The sequence below is a fragment of the Mytilus californianus genome, unplaced genomic scaffold (genome assembly GCF_021869535.1).
Source record: "Mytilus californianus isolate M0D057914Y unplaced genomic scaffold, xbMytCali1.0.p SCAF_5, whole genome shotgun sequence".
NCBI classification, from domain to species: Eukaryota; Metazoa; Mollusca; class Bivalvia; order Mytilida; family Mytilidae; genus Mytilus; species Mytilus californianus.
Window position 1 is genome coordinate 54203212 of NW_026262701.1, and position 23572 is coordinate 54226783.

Consider the following 23572-nt stretch of genomic DNA (forward strand, 5'->3'; position numbering starts at 1 on the left):
ATTATGTGAGAGTGCTTTAACAAGACTGGACCGACACACGCACGGACGGACACCCAGTATTTCTATGTCCCCCTCAACCATTCTCTACCTTAATAAAAATTAACAATCAATGGAAGAACCAAAAGGAAATTACATCAACCAAAAATCCCTATCATAACAATAGCATAGGAGAATGTGTGTGATTTCTGTGTAAAGACATGAAATGCACGCAGACGTGCGATAAACATAGCACATGTTAAAAACTGAAAATGTGTGTATTACAAGGAGAAAACTTGTGAGTTGAAGTTACTATGGTTTTCACTGATTCAGACTGAGAAATTTATCCATTTGTTTGGGAGAATGGGAAAACATGATTTATTAATTAGTTTCATAATCTTCTTTGAACTAGTTTTCAGTAACTGCGAGTACTCTTATTTTGGAGCTTTGTGTCACTTGTTTTTATCTTAGTGGTTTTTGTGTCTCCTGTTGATCTTTTGAGTTAGGGCAATTGCAACCGATTTTTACAGTTTGTTCTGATGTTGTGCTGTTACACAACTGTTCCAGGTTTGGGGAGAGTTGAGCACTTCCAAACATGTTTAACCCCTTTACATTCTTTCTGTGCCTGTACCAAGTCTAGAGCCTGTAGTCGTTGGTAGTACAGTGTTCATCTTTGGTTCATGTCTGTCATATTTGTTTTTCGTAAATTGTTTTGTTATGAATTGGGCTATTAGTTTTCTTGTTTGAATTGAATAAAAATTTTCATGTCAGGGCCTGTTACAGCTGACTTATGTATGGGTTTTTCTCATTGTTTTAGGTTGCCTATAATTGCTTACTACTACTTCATTTTAACTCTGATGCATAGTTGTCTCATTAGCAATCATACCACATCTCCGTATTTGTATATCTGATTTGTCTATAAGGTATATTTGTAGATGGCTGCACTCAGTGGGGATACCTATGAAGGTCTAAGGGGGCAACCTTCAAAGACAGAAGATTCAGACAGTGATATTGATATTGAAATAGATTCTACAAAGAAAAAATGCTGGAATGATAAACAGAAGCTGATTGAAATTTGTCAAAAAGAGGTTGGTACGATATCCAGTGGAAAACGACCATTGAATATTGCAATTATTGGTTCAAATGGATGCGGGAAATCTTCTCTTCTTGATACTATATTTGCCAGCTTTAGTGACGACAAATGGAAACAATTAACAGCACATGAAAGCTATGGTCGATTGGGGAAACAGATTTCACAAAATTTTATCAGGTAGTCTAACGTAAAGCAGTATATAAATAAAAACTGCATTTTCAATATTTTTTTTTATTTGACTGCGAAGGCAAGACTGCATCATTTGTAGTTAATTTAAGACATAGATTATATACTATTTGCCATGCATTTTCATGCTCAACCTAGGACAGTAGAGGGGTATTATGTTTTCAGGTCTGTCATGTCTGTGTGTTTTTTTTGGTCCTATATTTCAGTTTAACATGTTGGTTTAGGGTAGTTTTAAGTTTTGACTTCGGTAGTTTGTGGTAACATCAACTTGAGACTTGGCTCACATGATCATTATGAAGTAAACTTTTTAATATACATATTTATGCCAAGTAAGGATTTTCCCCCTGATTTATGGATCACTGAACATCGAAATGTGATGGTGAGTGCAGGAATGGTGGTGACTTATGGACACATTCTTTGTATGCCCTCGCCGCAGCGGAGGGGGCATTCAGTGTTACCCTTGTCCGTCCGTCCATACATACGTCCGTCTGTATGTATGTACGTCCAAAAGTTAATTTCCGTTCTCTAACTTTAGTTTGCCTAAAAAATGTTATGAAACTTATACATGTTATACACAATGCTTATTTCCACTAAACGCATATCAAGTTCTAATTTGGGTTGCGTCACTTTTACCGTTCTTGAGTTATGTCCCTTTTTAACGTTATATGCAAGCGGGGGCATCATCTGTGTCCCATGGACATATTCTCTATTTTTTATTCATCTTTTGACATTACACTTCACATGTTTGCCTCCCAAATTAAGAATATGGCAAGACAAGATTTGTTTTTCTTTTCTTGCATCAACATTCTGGTCGTAGACAAGATTATGTTAAGTTCCATTTAGCATGTTAGTCCAGATGCAACTGTATTCTATTTTTAATTTAACTATATATATATAATATCCAATAACAAAGACCTTTGTGGTCACCTAATTTGCTTTTTACCGAATCATTTAAGTTTGAGTGATGTATGAAAGAACATCAAAAATTACAATTTTACTTTTCTTTTTAATTTTTCAGCATGTCATCATTGTGGCTTTACCCTTTTATTGTCATTTAACGCTTCTTTTCAGTACATTTTTTTCTACAAATATAAAATTCCTGATGATGTATAAAAAATTATAAACTATGGTGACCTATGTCTTAATCACATAAAAGGTTATAAGCTAGTGGGAAAAAAAGGAAAATGAAATGAGTTGGAAAATCAGTGCTGATCAACAGAATGTATATCCCTTTGACAATAATTTATATTGAAAATTGCATGGTAAGCACTTTCACGTCTACATTTTTCTAATCAAATATTTTTACAAGAGTTATAACCCTTGAAAATGTAAATTCTATTGAAAAATGCTTGCATGCAACCACTCTCAAGCCTACTTTTTGTCTGATTTTTATGATCCTATTATTATAGTTTTTTTTTATTAGTGAACATGGTCAAGTCTAAGATGAGTTACAAAATCAGTGTTGATCAACTATTTTGACAAAACTTATGGTCCTTTTGGATATAATTTTATTGAAAATTGCATTATAAGCACCTTCATGCCTTAGGCTACATATTTTGTAGGATTTTTATGAAATTTATTTCAAGAGTTTTATATCAGCAAGGTCTTGTAGAAGTTCAATAATGATAGCACCGATATGTATCAACAATGTTTGTGTAGTATAATCATGTTAATACCCCTTGGAAATAAAAATTCCCGGTATATAGATAATTTTAATGTAAGTGAGCTCCCGCATGATATTAATGATCAGTAATTAAGTTGTCACCAAAAAGTCATAATACTTCTAAAGACCACCCTTAAAAAAACATTTCTCTGATGTTGCCTAACCATGCTTTGTTATGTTTGTAGGGTTCTTATGTGTATTTTATTTTTGCCAACAACATAAATTACATGTTTTAGACAAGAAAACAACGTTGGAGCAGGAAGAAATCTTTAAAAAAAATTTACCCGATTTGTGTCATAAATTTTTTTGGATAGGCTGCTTTTTTAGATGGATAGCTAGGTAGGCAACATCAAACAATCAAACAATTCAAATTTTATTTTTGGCCTTACAAAAACATGTATAGCAGCCCTTAAATATGTTGAAAGACTGTTAATGGTTGTAAATTGATTTTGTTTCAGTTTTAAAAAAGAGAAATACTACTACAGGAAGGGAGCAAACAATGAAGAGGATGATGAAATCTTAATGCCAACATTTTTTGATATGAAAAGTTTTGAAGACCAGAACGACGAGTATACCAGAGAGCTACTCAATATTATCTTTTATGGAAGGATGCAAGAATTTGGAAAATTATCTGATGTTTTAACTCACTACCAAAATTATGGCTTAAATGGTTTAAAAGAGAAATATGGACAGGGCAATGAATATTTAGTGATAGACCGAATTATATTTGTGTGTTCAGGAGATCCTATGACTACCCTTCCAACACAGTTAATGGCATGTGTGAGTGAAGTTGCACATGGTGTCAGAGGTATGTAGCAGTGCTGATTTATAAGGTAGACCTATAAATTAAAATACATAAGTTTGATTTTTACGGTACAGTCAAACCAGCCTTAACTGTCAATATAAATAAGAAGATGTGGTATGAGTGCAAATGAGACAACTCTCCATCCAACTCACAATGTATAAAAATTTAACAATTATAAGTCAAAGTTTCACCTTCAACACGGAGCCTTGGCTCACACAAAACAGCAAGCTATAAAGGGCCCCAAAATGACTAGTGTGTCACCTTGTTTCAGCGGTCACCTGTCTCTAACGGCCAAGTTCAAACCCTCCCAAAGGTTTTCTCCATATCATTTAACTCTTCAGCAGTCACCTAACTTTTGCACGAAATTGTAATTTCTCCTTTTAGAAACGGTCATTTACATGTTTTAACAATCCGAATATATGTGACACTAATGTGTTCATAATCGAGGTCAAAATAAAACTGGGAGCCATTTGCAACCGAGATCACGCAACAGGAGCTGAATTTGTGAATTTTCACGTGTTCAAATCCTCTCAGTTTCTATTGAAAACCCCATCATTGACTTATTAAACTTATTCACGAATATTAACTATTTTGAATGTTTCCTTCAAATTTAGAGCACAGGAATCTGCCATTTTTTATTTGTCTGCTCGCAAGAACGATAACTCTACCAATTGAAAATTATAAAACAATTTACCCTGATCCAAGCCGAATGCAATGTAGGAAGCAGATTTCACTTTTAGGAACCTCATTTAAAAGGTCACCTTTCTTGATCGGCACTTTTGATATTTCCCATGAGTGACTGCTTAATGCAGGATTGACTGTAGATATTCGTTTGAATATATAATTTTGTCGAGCCTTAATATATATATACATAAAGGCAACAGTAGTATACCGGTGTTCAAAAGTCATAAATCGATTGAGAGAAAACAAATCCGGGTTACAAACTAAAACCGAGGGAAACACATCAACTATAAGAGGAAAACAAAGGAACAATAGGAATACTAAGGTGCAACAAAAACAAACGCCAACTTACAAAGAAACGAACTATTTGATACCAACTGCTATATTCCTGACTTGGTACAGGACATTTAAAGAAAAAATTGTGGGTTGAACCTGGTTTTATGGCTAGCCAAACCTCCCGCCTTTATGAAAATGTTAAACAAATATCGCTAAAATGACAACACTACGTGACAGAAATACAGCACAAACAGACGCAAGAACACTCATCACAGAGAAACGCACAAACAAATAATATAATAGTCGACACAACATGCAAACATCAGAACAACTACGAACATCTTCTATCAACGACAGACACCACAGGACATCGAAAACAGTGACGTTCTTACGTAACGAACATGCAATCTCGAACTATATACATTTATTTTCACAATACCAGTCCAAACAATTTTCTTGACAATGATGGTATTGAAAGGCAATTTTATAATAGTTTGGACTACAAATGATAAGACATAACAGATTATCCAACCGAATCCATAAAAGAAACATCAAAAATAAAAACATGAATGTTTGATGTACAAAATACCGAGACACGTCGTATAGCAATGCAAAATTCACACTCGGTTTAACAGTCATATTCGGGAATAGGTCACGTTCGGTACTTAGCAGACCGACGACAAAGATGTTAAACCACACACTAAGACGTGGTAAAAATGTCATTAGTTAGTTTAGACACAGACACATTGTATAGATCAACCAATTCGTGATGGTGTCCATAAAATTTACGGAGTGTCATTTCTAATCTACAACATTTGTTGCCAAAGCAAGACCTAGTGGCGTCAACATTTAGGTTCTTTTACTGATAAATTGAATTAGTTTTTATGCAGTTTAAACATTTAAAAACATTCATAGCATGGTCAAAAATACAAACTTAAAAAATATTTTTACTTCATTTTACTGATAAATCAGTCTGGTTAAAATACAGATGATGTGTCCTTCCTTTAACTTATGACAAAGGTATAACAAGGATCTGATAACACTCTACTAACTTTCCGTTCAGGTGATAATTATACCAGCCCTTGAAATTTCTGCTTACACATTTTTGAAGGTATGTATCATTATGACAAAACCAGAAGATCATGAAACGTCTTTGAAACAGAAAGTACATTGGAGTGTTGTCAGATAATTGTTAGCAATACTTTTAAGTAATTTGGTCTCTGGTGGAGAGTTGTTGCATATGCAATCATACCAAATCTTATTATTCAGATTGCTGATAAATGGAGTTACTTTTTGACAGTCAACATTACACTTTTTCACATACAGCAGCAACCTTAAGTGATATCAAGTGTATTACAAAACCCTTAAATATTTTTTTTTAATTTTCCTGAATGCTAGTTCTTATTGTATTTATATATATATATTTTTGACGATTAAGATCTATCATATACATTTGATACAAAAGTAGGGTTTATGACCTGCGTCCATATTGAATCCTTTATATTTTAGAAAATGGAAATTAAGACAGTGATAATCAGTTGAATTATCTCCCCTTTAAGCAATTAGATCTGCAAAATTTAATCTCCCCTAGTCAAATCATAAAAATCTCAAATTCATGAATACGTCTATTATTATGATATTTAAAAACCAAACATTTTCCAAGATAATATAAAATGATGTAAGCAATTGTTTCCCAAAGAGATTGATAAAAAATGTTATATTAAATTGTTTGCAAAAGAGAGGCGAAAGATACCAAAGGGACATTCAAACTCATAATTTAAGTAAAAAATAAACTGACAAAGCCATGGCTAAAAAAAAGACCAACAAAAAGGGAAAAGGGGGGATAACGGGATTGTAGTTACGACAACTGGAACATATCCGCTGTCATCTGTGAAACGGATATTCCATAATGGTGAACCAACTCGTTATGGCTTCCATAAAACTTACGAAGGGATGATTTCAACTTCACCACTTGGAACTCTTGTTTTAATAGCTTCCTTGCTAACATCAAAAACACAATACAAAGTGATAGAATAAGCAAGGTGATTTAAGTGATTCACAGAAGTTTAATAACATTACTGTGTTTGAATCAGCAGGATTGAGATGACAACACGTAATCTTCATGATGTATATATCAAGTAAAAATAAATATAATGTTGCGAAAGATACAAATAAAGTAAAAACGAAGAACTTATTTTAAAATTGTGATATTATTTGTATAAATTACATTATAAAATTACATGTTTAGGTATTCCAATATTTGGTGTTATGACAAAAGCTGACAAGTTTAATGGAAGATACAATCCAGAAGTGGAGAAGAGAGAGACAGAATTCAGAAAACATCTTGGAATACCGAATAATCGATTTGCCAGAATAACGAATTATTGTGAAGATATAGATAAAGATATGACTTATATGTTTTCAGTCATACCACAGATTGATGTTCGTGTTCTTAAACTGATGACACGGGTAAGTTGCTGATAAGTCTAGGGATGTTAATGTAGTAAAGAATACTAATTGAATACATATATATTTACAAAATGCGAACACAACTTAGCACCTGTATCTTCTAGAATGTTTAGTTTGTTTTATTGAATCCATTATGGGGACTGCGAAGAAAGTCAAATTATACCAGACATAAGGATAACTAGCAGGGGTGGTGTCAGAAGTGGTGTAGACTAAAGCGAGTATTTGTATAAAGCTTTATACTTCAGAAGGTACAATAGCTGGACACTTCATACCTTGTATGCAGTCAGCAGATACCTTATGTAATGAAGTTTCTGCCTGTCATATGTGCATTGTCCTTGACCTCATTTTCATGGTTCTGTTACTGCTTGAACAAAATATAGTGTTTTTGTCATGTGAATTTCTCCCTTATTATAAGTAATAGGACAACTGCATTTGGTATATGGGTTCCTTGTAATGTCTACATGTCCGTCTGACAGGGTAGAAAGGACCTCAACCTCATTTCATGGATCAGTGATCAAGGTTAAAGTTGCCTGATTATGTCTGTTTCTCAGATATTATAAGTAGTAGGTCAACTAAATGTGGTGTATGGAATGATTGTAAGGGGTACATGTCAGTCTGGCAGGTTTTACCTTGATCTCATTTTCATGGTTCATTGGTTAATGTTAAGTTTTTGTGTTTTGGTCTCTTTTTCAAGTATTAGAATATAAAACAACTGTATTTAATGTATGGAGATTGTGTGGTCCACATGTCTGTCTATTCGTTATTATCTGACCTTGACCTAATTTTCGTGGTTCATTGGTCAATGTCAAGTTTTTGTTTTTTGGTCTATTTTTAAAATAGTTAATAGCAATAGGTCAGCTATATTTGGTGTATCAAATAATTGTTAGATGTACATGTCTGTCTGACAGGTAAAATCTGACTTTGACCTCATTTTCATGATTCATTTGTCAATGTTTAGATTTTATGCTTTGGTCTGTTTTTCAATTACCATTAGCAAAAGGTCAACTACATTTGGTGTATGGAACAATTGAAAGGTGTACATGTCTGTCTGACAGGATATATCTGACCCAGAGCTCCAGATAAGCTGCATATTTGCATTATTATGCAATAAAAAAATTGAAAACCCAATTCAAATTATGATTGAAGCATTCAAAAACCCAATTCATACAAAGGAGACCCCAATGATATGCCAAAACTATGCATTCTCAACCATTCTAGTCACTATCTTGTGCGTAATTAACCCTAATCGATAAATTGTGGTTGTATAAATCTATTTTTGTAATATTAGGGAATCTACTTTCATTCTACAAGTAGAGCGTTTCATCAAAAAACTGATTTAGGTCCCTGTTGGAATTGACTGTTGCTCAAAGCTATATCCTCAGGTAAACATAAGGTACCAGTTTATGAATTATGTTTTTTTTTGGCAGACCATGACTCTGAGAGGCAGAAAAAAGTATCACTAGTAACAATGTCGTATAACCTGTTTAACTATATGACAACAGACCACCATGCATTACGCAATCCCTTAGTGGAGAAGGCAACAACTCCTTTTACAAATGACATTTTACACGAAATCATCAACAGTGTTGCATGTTTCTTCCTCTGATAAAAATACTACAAAATTTAAGCAAGGTCACACAATGTCAGATAAGACATTCTTTGCCTGGAAAGGAAAGTATCCATGGCCTCAATTGTATCCACATTATCCAAATTTACAGCTGAAAAATCACTTGTTGCAAAAGATTGCATAAGTACTTCCGTTCCTACAAAGTTGTTCTGGTAACAGCTTTAATGTTTGATGTTCACACGGAGCTCAATTTTTGGAAAACTTTTAGTTAGGTTCTGTTGGCCTGTAGAGATGATTTTTACAGGTCCAAAAGCAATTTTACAAGCCTAGGCTGCTTAGAGTGTGCTCAAGAGTGAAGACTGAGCTAAGTATACTGAGTTGTAGACTACGAAATCAGAATTTGTCATTCAGTGAAATACGTTAAATTGAGAATGGAAATGGGGTATATGTCAAAGAGACAACAACCCGACCAAAGAACAGACAACAGCCGAAGGCCACCAATGGGTCTTCAACGCAGCGAGAAAATTCCGGACCCAGAGGTGGTCCTCAGCTGGACCCTAAATACAATTGTGTACTAGTTCAGTGAAAATGGACGTCACACTAAACTCCAAAACATATAAATGAACTAAAATTAAAAAAACATACAAAGACTAACAAAGGCAAGAGGCTCTTGACTTGGGACAGGCGCAAAAATGCAGCGGGGTTTAACATGTTTTGTGAGATCTCAACCCTCCCCCTATACCTCTAGCCAATGTAGAATAAAGAAACACATAGCAATACGCACAGTTAAGCTCAGTTTAAAAGAAGTCTGAGTCCGATGTCAGAATAGGTAACAAAAGAAACTAAGCAAAATGACAATGCTACATAAATTAATAAAGGAATACCAAGCAGTTACTGACATGCCAGCTCCAGACCTCAATTAAACTGATTGAAAGATTATGTCTTCATCATATGAAAATCAAGTACAATCCCTTTCGTTAGGGGTTTAGTATCATACCATCATAAAATATATGAGAAGAATATAACCCGTATCATGCCAACAACTGGTTTTAGAATAAATGTGTTTATTTCCGATGCAAAGACCCTATGAGTGAATCAATATTAATACCAAAATATGCAATCCTTAATGACCTGACACCAGTATCGTAACTATATCCTTTCCGAACAAATTTTTGTGCTTTGTAAAGAATATTACCATAAAATATTGGATGTGAAATACCTGAACGTATAAGATGTCTGCATGTTGATTTATATTTACGAATGATGTCCTTGTACCGATGATAAAATTTAGTAAATGTTTTGACTAGTTTGTGATATCGAAAACCCTGGTGTAATAATTTTTCAGTAATACAGTGATTTTTTTCGTTGAAATCAAATACGTTGTTACATACACGAGCGAACGAACAAGTTGAGATATATAAACACCATAAGATGGTGACAAGGGAATGTCACCATCTAAAAATGGATAATTAACAATAGGCAATGAAAAATCATCTCTTTTATAATAAATTTTGGTATTAAGCTTCTCGTTAAAGATATAGATATCAAGATCCAGAAAAGGGCAGTGTTCATTGCTAGTATTAGCTTTATCTAAAGTCAGGTCGGCAGGATAAATCTCTTTAGTGTACATACTGAAGTCGTCATTATTGAGAGCCAATATATCATCTAAATATCTAAAAGTGTTATTAAATTTTTGAATCAGATGTTGTTTCGATGGGTCTTTGCTGATTTTTGTTATAAATTGTCCCTTGATAGAAGGAACTATTGCAAAAATTGAAACTATGAAACTTAAGGGAAAGAAACTCTCATGTTAATCAAGCATTGACAAAGAATTTCAAATTATTAAGGATGATTATATGAAAAGTTTGTCAAAGAATATTAAGAAAAGACTAAAAAAGAAGGAAAGTGTTGCATGTTGTCAGATTTTAGTTTGGTTTTGGAACCTATGAGCATTATCTCCGCAGATGTAACAGATGCTGACAATGCTGTTGAAAGACTTTCTGTATTTTATGGTCACGAGAACAAAACCAAAGCTGTTGAAGGAAATCTTATGGAGGGAACAGAAGTTCAAAAAAAGATTGTAGAACTATTACAACTAAATAGATGGAGTTGAACTGAAAGAAGAATGGATCAGACTCATAAGGGGCATGATAAATAGTGCATACTCGAAATGTGACACAAATCAAATTTATAGAAGACTTATACTGTTATACAAAGACATCATGCCAGCATTCTCAAAGCTTGCCATGATAGCTCTATGATTAAGTCTAACAAGTGTAGAATGTGAAAGAAGCTTTAGTACACAAAACTGTCTTAAATGCTCATTGTAGACATACTGCAAATTTGAATTATGCGTGCATTATTTTAAAAGATCTGCATACAGATCTATGTTTCAGTTATCCATGTTATCAGAATGCGTCATTTCTTATTATTGCGATACTCACCCAGTCGCGTTATTCGCATTAATAAAAACGTCGCAATAATTTCTGAATTTACAGTAAGCCATCTCGAAAAGAAATACAAAAGAACTTTTATGATGAAAGTTAGTATGTTAGGTCCAGATTCGAAAGCATACAACCTCTATCAGTCTATTAGTTTATGGATGACCAAGAATAAACGACGTCGAGGCAGACTCTATGCTCAGTGAGTACAAACCAAGACCGTTTTAAATTCCAAAGATGTCCTCTTAATTGACAATCTGAGACAATGATCACAATGCACATAATTAACAGTTTGTTTAAGGTAGAAACAGAATGAAATTAAAACAAATATTCTTTTGACAGGAGTTTCAATTAATAAACTTGATTAGCAAATATTAAGTTTTTGTGCTAGAATCATAGTAGTAGATAAATCTTTACAGGTAATAACAAAAGTACTGAAATGCAGTGACTTAAGTACACCACTTGGTAAATAGATTTGAAGAAAAGAAATGGAATTTAACACTTCACTATAGATGAATTTGCTATACTTGTTATGTCCCTTTTGATTTTATAGCTCCTTTGTTTTTAGGTATCTAGATAGCCTTTGAACATTCCTAATGAAGGTAAATCTAGAAAAGTGCTCCAGACCCAAACAATTCAAACACTTTTAACAGTGTCATTTTTGATTGCATATATTCATTTTGACTTATACTAGTTTTTTGGAGTTTCCACTGCATTGAGGATCATGCAATTTGAAGAGTATATGGTATCTTGACTGTTTTGTTGGTTGTATTTAGTCATGTTAGTAGTTCTGTACGGTTTTTGTGTCATTGCTGCACCATATCTGTTCCTGTTTCAATGTAGTATATACAAGAGATGGAAGCTACCTAGGTGACATTAAAATCTTAAGTATAAAATAAACTGACAATGCCATGGCAAGAAATGGAAGAAAACCAAATGAAAAGTCAACAAAAACTACATTAAAATCTAAAAACTTAGCGACACTAGCCCCAACTAAAACTGGGGGTGATGGTATGTGCTATGGAAAGGTAATCAGTTACTCCCCCACCTGTGACACTAGTTTATCAGTTGACAGAAAATACAAAACTGGCAGACAGAAACTTGGCAGAAGGTAACGAAACAAATCAGACACAAATTAGACAAAACATTGCTCGTCATTAGGCCTGAGAACACAGTTATTTCGTAGTGCATTTCTCTTAGACAATAAATGAAAATTAAAACAATCTCACCTGTACTTTCTCAATAATATTTTTACATTGTGGTTACTACTTTTGAGACAAATTATATAAAAATTATAGAAAACTTCATCAGCTCTAGCTCAAAATATCGACAATTTTATGTTAAGGGAGTCTTGAATTCTTTTGACAGCTTCAGACATACTTATTTTTAACCTTTTTTCAGCTGGACCAAATCATTAACTTTAATTTAAAATTTGTGACCCAAATTTTTTAACAGTGTAATTTCATTCCCCTACTTGCTATTTGAGGCATAAAACCGAAGAAATAATTGTGTTCCCGAACCATTACCTGTAGTGTATAAACCAAATAAAACAGCTTTCACATATACACTTGAAAGAAACATATTTTAAAAAGTGGATGAACATCTTGGTTTGATTTAATTGCATTATAACATGTCTCCATTCAATATATTGATGATGAAAAACACAAATACATTTAGCTAAGCATGGTGGTGAAAAACACAATTTGATATTTGCTTGAGTGGTTAATTGGAATTATTAATGCAATTAAGAAAAACTATTTTACTCAATTACATAAAAATGGTGGGTAAAAACCCAAATTTATGAATTCAGATCTGGAGTTCTGCTGACCTTGACCTAATTGTCATTGATCTTTAAAAATGTTTAGTTTATTGTATTTCTTGTAGCCATGGCGTTGTCAGTTTATTTTCGACTTATGGGTTTGAATGTCCCGTTGGTATTTGTGGCCTCTCTTTTGTAGTACAGCCTTAAAATGTATTTTTAAGACTTTCACCATAAAATCAATGATCAGTAAAGCACTGAAGGCGAGACATTTTAGCATGTGCACGCTTTTGTTTTGAAAAGTTAAATTTGTATTTTAAAGAATGTAGGACCTACTTTTACTAATTGGTATCAGAATAAAAAACAATGAAAGGGGAGAAGTGTGCATCTATATTTCTAAAATAATGAGGTCCAATTTGTTAGCTGGCATGATGTAAAAACGACGAATCAAAGAATTCAACTCTATATATAACTATTATAGGATAATGGTGTTGTTTAAAAATTACACTTAATAATATTACCAATAATTAACAAGTGCTGAGTCGAATATGATACCGATACCAATAGTATATATATGTCACATGTAGTTTCCTGCTATCTTCTGTAAATAACACTCCTCTATCAGGAGAACCTTGAAGTTGTTATCTATGTTACACTATAGTACACTATTTAACAAGTCTGTTTTCTTCCACCTCAATACCAATAATAATTTGGATAATTAGTTAACAAAAAAATAATTTGTTTATGGTAAGTTTAGTGTCGTAAGAAAACAAGGACAGGTTCAAACAGAAGATTTTGAAAGCAGAGAAAACTGCGCACCTTCCAATAAGCATGTCTTTATCAGATACTAAAAATCCAGGCTAAAAATAAGGCATAGGTACTTTAATTAAGTCACAGACCCACAATGTCGCGGGTGTGTTCTAGTAAAACTTAAGAATTACCACAATGCTAATAGCATCAATTTTATAAAATGGAAAGGAAGTACATGTATATACTGAACAGCAATCATTTTATTTGACAGGTTTTCAGTAATGCATTAGAAGTAACAAAACCTGAAGCCCGTCTAGATTATTTCTCCACAGAACCAAATATACAAAATGAATCTAAAGAAGGCGCAAACCCAGTTCCGCCAGGAATAAGGCAAAGTGCTAGACCAGTTCCTCCAATAGGATGTCAACAACCAGCATCGTCAGGTATTGGCTTTTCAGGCTTATTGCTTCTGATCACCATCCAGGTGCTGTGTATGGCCATACTCCTGCATTTTGCAATGAAACCAGTTATAACAGAGGAAAAGCTCAACAGGATCTGTGCAAACTACGACTTTATCAAGTCAAAACATGATGCTACAATTGATGCCCTTAATGAAATATTTGACCATAAAGTTGACATTTTAAAACCTCCAATTTATCTGCTGGGTGGGGGAATAGTGTTTGTTATTGTTGTTCTTCCAATTGTGCTTTATTCTTTCTTAGTTAAAAATAGAAATGTATAACATATTAACAAGTACTGTTTTTCAGGCATATTTATAATAGCTTGTGTGGGAATTAAAAGAGGAAAAATCTTTGGTCTGACTCTCATCACTTGACCTTGATGAAATTTTTATTGTTCATTAACTAATGATTAGTTTTTTTTCTGATCTGACTTTATTTCTAAAGCACCTTTTTTAAATCAGTATTAAAAAAGTTTTTTTGGAGTTATATATATTCAACAACACTATGAAAATATGACTCCATGATTGGTTTTTATCAAGAGCTCTTAGGAAACTTATATCTTATGTTTTTTTTATTAATTGCTTATAATTTTAGTTTAAAGATATAATAGAATAAAGATGGTATTAGATAAAATAACTTTAGATCATTGAAGTATTTCACATAAATATTGTTTGACATTTATCTTTTGTTTGGAAAAAAACCCTCTGTAGACAAGAGATGTTTTTTCTGAAAATAAACACCAACATAATCTGAATCGATATGCCTGAACTATTGTCATTTGATATATAGCATCTGTTCAAATGTAAGTCAAGACCAGAAAGCTACAAAAATGACCGAATATGAAAAATAATTAAAAAAATGTACTTAGGCTCTCCGAGTGTTATAGCTATAATTTTTTTTTGGCAGGTACTCCCTTGCCAGTACCTTCCAATAATATTCACATCTCAGAAAAGATAATGGCTCCTTTTTTGGACATGCACATTTTCAAGTCATGTGTTTGACTATTCAATAAATATGCTGCTCCTCTGATTTTATATTCCAAACTTTTGTTATGATTAATTGTTGAAAGTTATTTCTGCAATGCCTCATCATTAAATACCGTAAAATTATTTGTTGAAGCAAAGATAAGGATATAAATGAAAGAGCTCTTGAAAATATTTGCTACTCACCATAAATAGACGAATGTTAGCTGGACATCAATTATTATTGATTACCAATACTATGCATTTTATTTTAAAATATATTTCAATGGGTTTTTTGTTGTTGCAATCATTTGAAACAGTTTTTTTGAAAATAATCTGTGACACATTTTTTTCTAATGTGTTAAACTTTAACTGATGCTTAACTAAATTACTAGTTAAATATATTTGTGTTTTTGTGAGGATCTTGAAAAGGTTGAAACCAATAGTATGAGAATTTAAGAATGCAAAGCCTAATGTTATATTAGAATTTCTTTATATTATATATGAAACATGTATTATATAATATGTATGTATACCAGCATTTCAACTTCAATTTTTTATACTTAGAGTTATCTCCCATATAAGCAGTAAGAGTTATCTCCCATAAAAGCAGTGTAATAACAGTTTGGTAAAAACATTTCAGCTGACTGCATACTTGTAGCATTTGATGATGAACCGCTAAGTATTTATTGATGGATATTTGCAAATATAATTTCCTGCATGATGTATCCTTTGATGTTTATAAGTGGAAAATTATTGTACTTCTTACTCAGGAAGTTAAAGGATCTAGTCATGTGCTGCTCAAACCTCTAGATGTCTTGAAGGGTATTGGTTTATATTTGTTATTGCTTATATCTTTGCCCACAACCAAAAGGGTGTGTCGGAAGCAAGTTTAAAAATTGGGTCTGTTTTAAGTCAAAATGACCAATGAGGTTAAAATTTACATGCTTCTCATTGTTATACATGTTTAAAATTTTGTGTCGATTATAAATTTTTAATGCCATTAACTATTTATATATTGATAATACTAAGTACGTACAATTTTTCTGCAACCAGATGATGTGTCATGCATAAGGTCGAAATTTCTATCTGCAAGATTTTCAGAATTAGATTTACTAACCATATTTTAATCCTTATAACTTATGTTCAACTATTTAAAGTTGTGTCAAGCATAACACTTCTGAGTCTCAGTAGAAAGTTATTGATACAATGTGTATTGGATGTCTTCCACCAGGTTGTGTGTCGCGGCAAATTAATTTCGTGTGGTGTAAAGTCATAAAATTAGATCATGTGTATATGTCTTGTTATTTTTATATTACAGAGTTTTGGATAGTTCAAGAATTTCAAGCGTAAATATTTGTTATGTGTTTATACAGCATCATGGAGCTTGTCATGTCGAAGCTTGGAATGTTTTTCCACAAGGGCAAACTATTCGTGTTTCTGGCATTATATTGTGAGATCTGCTCTAGTTATCTCTAGTTATATTTTGTTACATTTTAAAGGTTCATTTAACATATGAATTGAAATTTACCATACACATCGGTGATCCAGGAATGCAGTATAGCGAGGCCCATCCAAATTTAAGCAGTACCTAGCAGTAAAAATCAGAATATTGCACTCAAACACAAATTTTCAGACATCTGGCCCAAAATAACCGCCCCGGTTCACAGTTAGGGCGAAATACTATGAAATTGTAAAATCTGTATTTGTACAGTAAATATCCAAAATATTTGTGTTTCCTTTCATAACAAATAATGATTTGAAAACCTATTTGCCACTGTGATATCATAATATTTGTATTCCAATGATTTTTTAATTTGAAATGTTTTAGACATTCAACTGTGAATTCAAATATGTTTGTGGTTACCTATTTTCCTGGATTGAGGAGTAATTGATATTTTTATAGCTACTTACTCTTGTAGTTTAATATAATTTTTTTACATACACACGTATATGAAAGTTGTATATTTTTTTACCACTTGAATAAATGGTTCATCTATATATCAACAAAATCGTTCAAAATTACAATATCTATGAATTCACAGTATGCATATTCATGATGTTGTATTATGATTGTGTTTTCTGTTAAAAACAACATTTTTATTGTTCATCAAGATTATACATTTGACTTATATGCTATTTTCATTGTTCCCAACATTATTTAAAATTGAATTTATCTATGTCATATGTTTAACCATTGATCAGCATTCATATTAATAAAATCACACAATAGTTTCTTGATTTACAGTTTATATAAAAAAATTAGGCAGAAAACTAATCACACTACGTATGATATCTCAAATTCACTTTAACCAATTCTCATATAAGTTTAACACAACATTAGAATTGACTGAAGAAATCTCCCTTTCGATTTTTGTGTTGCCTTGACGGAGTAAAAAAAAACGAGACTTATGCATGTTGTTTATGAAGACAGCGGTAGCGGCGTTGGGGGCTGCAACGTCAGCAATGTATTAGTTTGAGATTATACCAGTTTAAGTGGAATCACTAGTGGTTGTCAATGATATTTGGAATGTAGATGCATTTGCATTTGCACATCTAATTGCAATGGAATTTATTTGGCTTTGCCCCGGCCCAAAAGTCATAGTCCATAGACTTTGAATGTTTTTTTTTATAGTTTACATGTTAAGTTTGTGATTAGATCAGTTCATGAGAAATTGCTAATATTAAACCAATTATATTTGGTATGCAGTTGTATAAGCATTTGCAAGTCTCTTTTCCATGGTGATTATATGGTCTAACACTCTAAGCATGGTTCATTAACTTTGAAACTTTTAAATTGTTTACAAATTGAAATTTGTTTTTAGGTTATTGTAAAAGGGAACAACTTATGATAGGTCAATGGTATTTGGTATGGAGTTTTATAAGCATTGGCAATTCTAATTACCATTGGGTTATTTGGTCCTGCACCATAAGTCATGGTTCATTGACTTTGAATGTTTTGCATAGTAAACATGTTTGAACATTGCCATTTCGATTCAATATTTGCATTATACTATCAAATTACCAAAAAGCGAGACATACTATATCTGTGTCAACAGTTTATTTTAATTTTTAGCTCTGCCATTCCAGAGTTACTGAGCAATAACTGTTATATTTAAGGCAATTTATTTTATCAAAAATCGTGCACTAACTCCAGTATTTCAAAATTGATTTCCTCAAAACTTATATTATTGTAGGGATTGATGAAAGGAAGCTTTTTTCTTATATTTGGAAAGATTGGAACTTGTATCAATTCTTGCCTAAGGCACCGGCTTCCAAACGGAAAGTCGACAGATTAGCTACTAAATCTATACACGCTAACATACAGTTCCCAATTATTCTCATGGCTGTGTTCATATACACAAGTGAACTGGCACTCATTGGCACTCATACCACATCTTCTTATATCTATGGAAAGAAATTTGGTTACATCTTAATTTACAGTATTTTTTCAAAAATAACAGTTATTCCTTTTTTTTCAGTTACTGGCTTAGTTTTGTCTTTTTACTTAAGTGTATTGATACATTAACAGTATGATTGACAACCTGTCATGATCAAGGTACAATTAAACACAAAGGGTGAGACATATCAGAAAGGGAGCAATTCAAGGATTTAATTTTAATTAGATTGATTATTCTGATAACCGTTATAAATAGAGGAAATCTGAAAAGGGTAAAATTGTTCAGAATGTTGAACTCTACCAGTTGTCCATATATGTTAAAACTGTCAGACTATTTCCTGTAGGAGTTATTGTCCTGAAATGACAAATTTTACCACGTTTTTTCATTTTTGCTTATTATCTTGAAAACGATAATAGATAGAGAGAAACTTTAAAACTGCAAAAATGATCAGAAGGACAAGTTCTACAAATAAGTGTTATGGTTGAAATCTTCAGTTGACTCCTTATTAGAGTTATTGCCTTTGATGAGGATTTGTACATTTTTTTTGCGTTTTTGTCTTATATCTTAAATCTTATAATAGATAGAAGGAAACTTAAATAAACAAAAATGATCAGCAAGACAAGACCTACTAACAAGTCAATTTTTGCCGATATAATTAGAAGACTGTTTGTTGCCCTTAAATTAGGAATGATTCCCCCTCTTTTGTGTTTGGAGCAAAAGCTAAAGAAGATAGAGAGAAATTAAACAGATTTCAATGATCAGCAATATAAGATATAAAAAAAACAGAGATTTTTGTCATTTATTCTATTATTAAAATTGAGAATGGAAATGGGGAAAGTGTCAAAGAGACAACAACCCGACCATAGAGCAGACAACAGCCGAAGGCCACCAATGGGTCTGCAATGCAGCGAGAAACTCCCGCACCCGGAGGCGTCCTTCAGCTGGCCCCTAAACAAATATGTATACTAGTTCAGTGATAATGGACGTCATACTAAACTCCAAATTATACACAAAAAACTAAAATTAAAAATGATACAAGACTAACAAAAGCCAGAGGCTCCTGACTTGGGACAGGCGCAAAAATGCGGCGGGGTTAAACATGTTTTTTGAGATCTCAAACCTCCCCCTATACCTCTAGCCAATGTAGAAAAAACAAACGCACAACAGTACGCACAGTAAAACTCAGTTTAAGAGAAGTCCGAGTCCGATGTCAGAATAGGAAACAAAAGAAAATAAACAAAATGACAATAATACATAAATAACAACAGACTACTAGCAGTTACTGACATGCCAGCTCCAGACCTCAATTAAACTGATTGAAAGATTATGGCTTCATCATATGAATATCAGGCACAATCCCTCCTGTTAGGGGTTTAGTATTATACCATCATAAAAAATATGAGAAGAACATAACCTGTGTCATGCCAACAACTGGTTTTAGAATAAATATGTTTAATTCCGATGCAAAGACCCTATAAGTGAATCAATATTAATACCAAAATATGCAATCTTTAATGACCTGACAACAGTATCGTAACTATATCCCTTCTTAATAAGTCTGTTTAAAGGTTTTTTTAGCTTTTGAGGTGAATACTGACATTTTTGTGCCTTGTAAAGAATATTACCATAAAAGATTGGATGTGAAATACCCGAACGTATAAGATGTCTGCATGTTGAGTTATATTTACGAATGATGTCCTTATACCGATGATAAAATTAAGTAAATGTTTTGACTAGTTTATGATATCGAAAACCCTGGTGCAATAATTTTTCAGTAATACATAAATTTCTCTCGCTAAAATCTAATACGTTGTTACATACACGAGCGAATCGTACAAGTTGAGATATACAAACACCATAAGATGGTGACAAGGGAACGTCACCATCTAAATATGGATAATTAACGATAGGAAATGAAAATTAATCTCTTTTATCATAAATTTTTGTATTAAGCTTCCCGTTCATGATATAGATATCAAGATCGAGGAAAGGACAGTGGTCATTGTTAGTATTAGCTTTATTTAAAGTAAGTTAAACAGGATAAATTTCTTTAGTATACATACTGAAGTCGTCATTATTGAGAGCCAATATATCATCCAAATATCTAAAAGTATTGTTAAATTTTTGTATCAGATGTTGTTTCGATGGGTCTTTGCTGATTTTAGTCATAAATTGTAACTCATATTAATACAAAAACAGGTCCGCAATATGTGGTGCATAGTAAGTCCCCATTGGAATTCCGATAACTTGACGATATACGGAATCTCCAAAGCGAACAAAAATGTTATCAAGTAAAAATTCAAGGGCAGATATAGTATCAAAGCATGTCCAATTGACATAGTTCTTTTGTTTGTTGCTACTAAAAAATGACCTAAAAGAGTTTGAACATATGTATTCGCATTCCGACTTTTTAAATACCCATTTAATTAGGTGTGTGATTTTTTTCTTAATAAGAATATGAGGCAAAGTGGTATATAGGGTAGAAAAATCATAACTTTGAACAGATTCAAAATCACCAATATATGCATGCAATTTATCAAGTACTTCCAACGAGTTTTTGACACTCCAAAAGTAGTTAATTCAAAGGCCTTATTTGAACAATTAATAATCAGGTTTTTGATTGTACCAAGTGTACTAGTAAGTAGAATAGACAATTTAGTAGTGGAACAATGACTTGAATACGAAATAAATCTATATTTGTAAGGTGATTTGTGTAGCTTCGGAAGCCAGTACATAGTTGGGACTTTCATTGTATTTGGTTCTGCTTGTAAAGAAGTAGCGAATATTTTATGTTTGTTACAGATATCGTTTTCTGAAAATGAAGTCAGTTGGAATGTTGGTGAATTCGTGATTTCCTTTTGCAGAACCTCAAAGTAAAATTTACGTCAAACTATAATGATATTATTAGCAGCTTTATCAGCCGGGACAACAACAAATTCCTTGGCTAGTTCTTTTAGTCTATGTTTGATACAAGAAATAGGATTTTTGTGGTTGTTGTTAAGAGTAAAATTTTCTTTAAAATGTTGTAAACGTATATTAACTATCTTCATTACTGAATTAAAAAAAGAGTCCAAAGATTTTTTTTCAGCTTTTTCCCGTTTTATCCATTTCAAACAGTAAGCACGAAGTGAGTCGTGGATGATATTACGACACTCATTTCAATTAATAATTGACGGGGGACGATATTTAGGTCCTTTACTGAGGAATGATTTTAACTCTCGGTCGCGAACGATGTTAAGGTCTCCAATTGTCTACATTGCTGGTGAGTGTCCTTTGTTGAGTATCCATATAGACCAAGGTGAGCGACACAGGCTCTTTAGAGCATCTAGTTTTTCAGTTTTGCCTTTCATCTTGAAAACTATAATAGATACAGAGAAACATTAAATTGCAAAAATGATCAACAAGACAAGTTCTACAAGTAAGTTTCCATTTTCGAAATCGTAAGCCTTCTCCTTATGACAGTTATTGCCCTTTGACGATGATTTTTTGAAATATTTAGCGTTTTTGCCTTATTTCTTAAAAATTATAATAGATAGATGGAAACCTAAATACAGTAAGCAAAAATTATCAGCAAGACAAGATCTACAATTAAGACAATATAGAGGAAATCGTCCAATCTACTAACAAGTTACATTTTGCTGATAAAGGTAGTAGGCTGTCACTCTTTATAGGTCTGGAGTGATTGCCCAGCCCGTTGAATAAGGATTTTGGTACCCTCTTGTGTGTTTTGAGCAAAAACTAAAGAAGATAGAGAGAAACTAAACAGATTTAATGATCAACAGTACAAGATCAACAAAACAGAGATTTTTCTTATGAATTCTATTCTTGTCTTTAATGTTAGTGCCCTTTGTTGAATATGCACACAGACCAAGGTGAGCGACACCGGCTCTTTCGAGCCTCTAGTTTTCATTTTTTGCCTATTATCTTGAAAACTATGATAGATAGAGGGAAACTTTAAGTTGTCAAAATGATCAGCAAAACAGAATTTACAAATAAGTCTGATAGTGGAATTCGTCAGTCGACTCATTATTAGAGTTATTGCCCTAAGATGAAGATTTTTACTGATAATTTTCTTGCCTTATTTCTTAAAAATATGATAGATAGATAGAAACTTGAATAAACAAAAATGATCAGCAAAACAAGATCTACAATTGAGACAATTTGTAGGAAATCGTCAAACGACTTTTTATTGGAGTTGTTGCCCTTTAGTGATGATTTTAACAATACCATGCCTTATATGATGAAAATTGTGATAGATAAATAGACACTTTAAATCACAAAGATGATCAGCAAGTCAAATTTTGCCGATATAGTTAGTAAACTGTCCCTCGTTAAGGAGTGATTGCCCTTAAATGAGGATTGTTTTTACCTTCTTTTGAGTTCTGAGAAAAAAACTAAAGAAACTAAACAGACTAATGGATCCGTAATACAAGATCAACAAAACAGAGATTTTTGTTATGAATTCTATTGAGAGTTTCCTTTGTTAAATATGCACATAGACCAAGGTGAGCGACACAGGCTCTTTAGAGCCTTTAGTTTTCAAAAGAAAAGTGAAAACATTGAAACTGTAAAGTGGGGTCTAAATTTTTATTTGATAGATCAGTGCAATAGTCGTCTGTAACTAATCAATAATTTACATTACATTTATCATTGACTGGCTGGAAAATATTAGTAAAATGTCAAAACTATTAACCTGAGCAAGCCAATATATTTTTTTTTGTGTGTTTATCCCCCATTACGTTTTATCCAACATTATTCATAAGTTGTTACATGTAGAATATTTGAATACAACAAGTGTCGTTTTTGTCTCGACGAGACGAATGTAGCATTAAGCCAGACATAAGAATTACTATCTGGTGACGGTGGCGGTGGCGATGTAAACTAATTGTACAAATTTTAGAGGGCATGGATGCTTCATACTATGTACGCAGATACCTTATGTTACACAGTTTCCGTCTGTCATGTGTCCATTGTCCTTGACCTCATTTTCATTAACTGCCATGTCATGTTTATTTCTCACGACTGCATTTCATGGATCAGTGGTCAAAGTTAAGGTTACATGATTTGGATGATTGTCAGTTT

The 23572-nt window shown here is 32.7% G+C and overlaps 1 protein-coding gene across 8 annotated transcripts in view; it reads left to right on the forward strand.

The window, feature by feature from the left end:
- The window catches only part of LOC127702638 (uncharacterized), a 143424-nt gene that overhangs the window by 38966 nt on the left and 80886 nt on the right, over positions 1-23572 (forward strand). For 2 of the 8 annotated variants that reach the window (XM_052206918.1, XM_052206916.1), the window contains exons 2-5: positions 912-1246; positions 3377-3726; positions 6929-7149; positions 13938-17330. The exons of 3 other annotated variants lie outside the window; for them this stretch is intronic. In XM_052206918.1, coding sequence (XP_052062878.1) covers positions 912-1246; positions 3377-3726; positions 6929-7149; positions 13938-14408 — 1377 coding nt within the window. In that variant the 3' untranslated portion in view covers positions 14409-17330. Of the gene's footprint in view, positions 1-911; positions 1247-3376; positions 3727-6928; positions 7150-13937; positions 17331-23572 lie in introns of those variants that run through there. 3 more of the 8 variants (XM_052206921.1, XM_052206915.1, XM_052206913.1) reach the window with 3 other exon arrangements.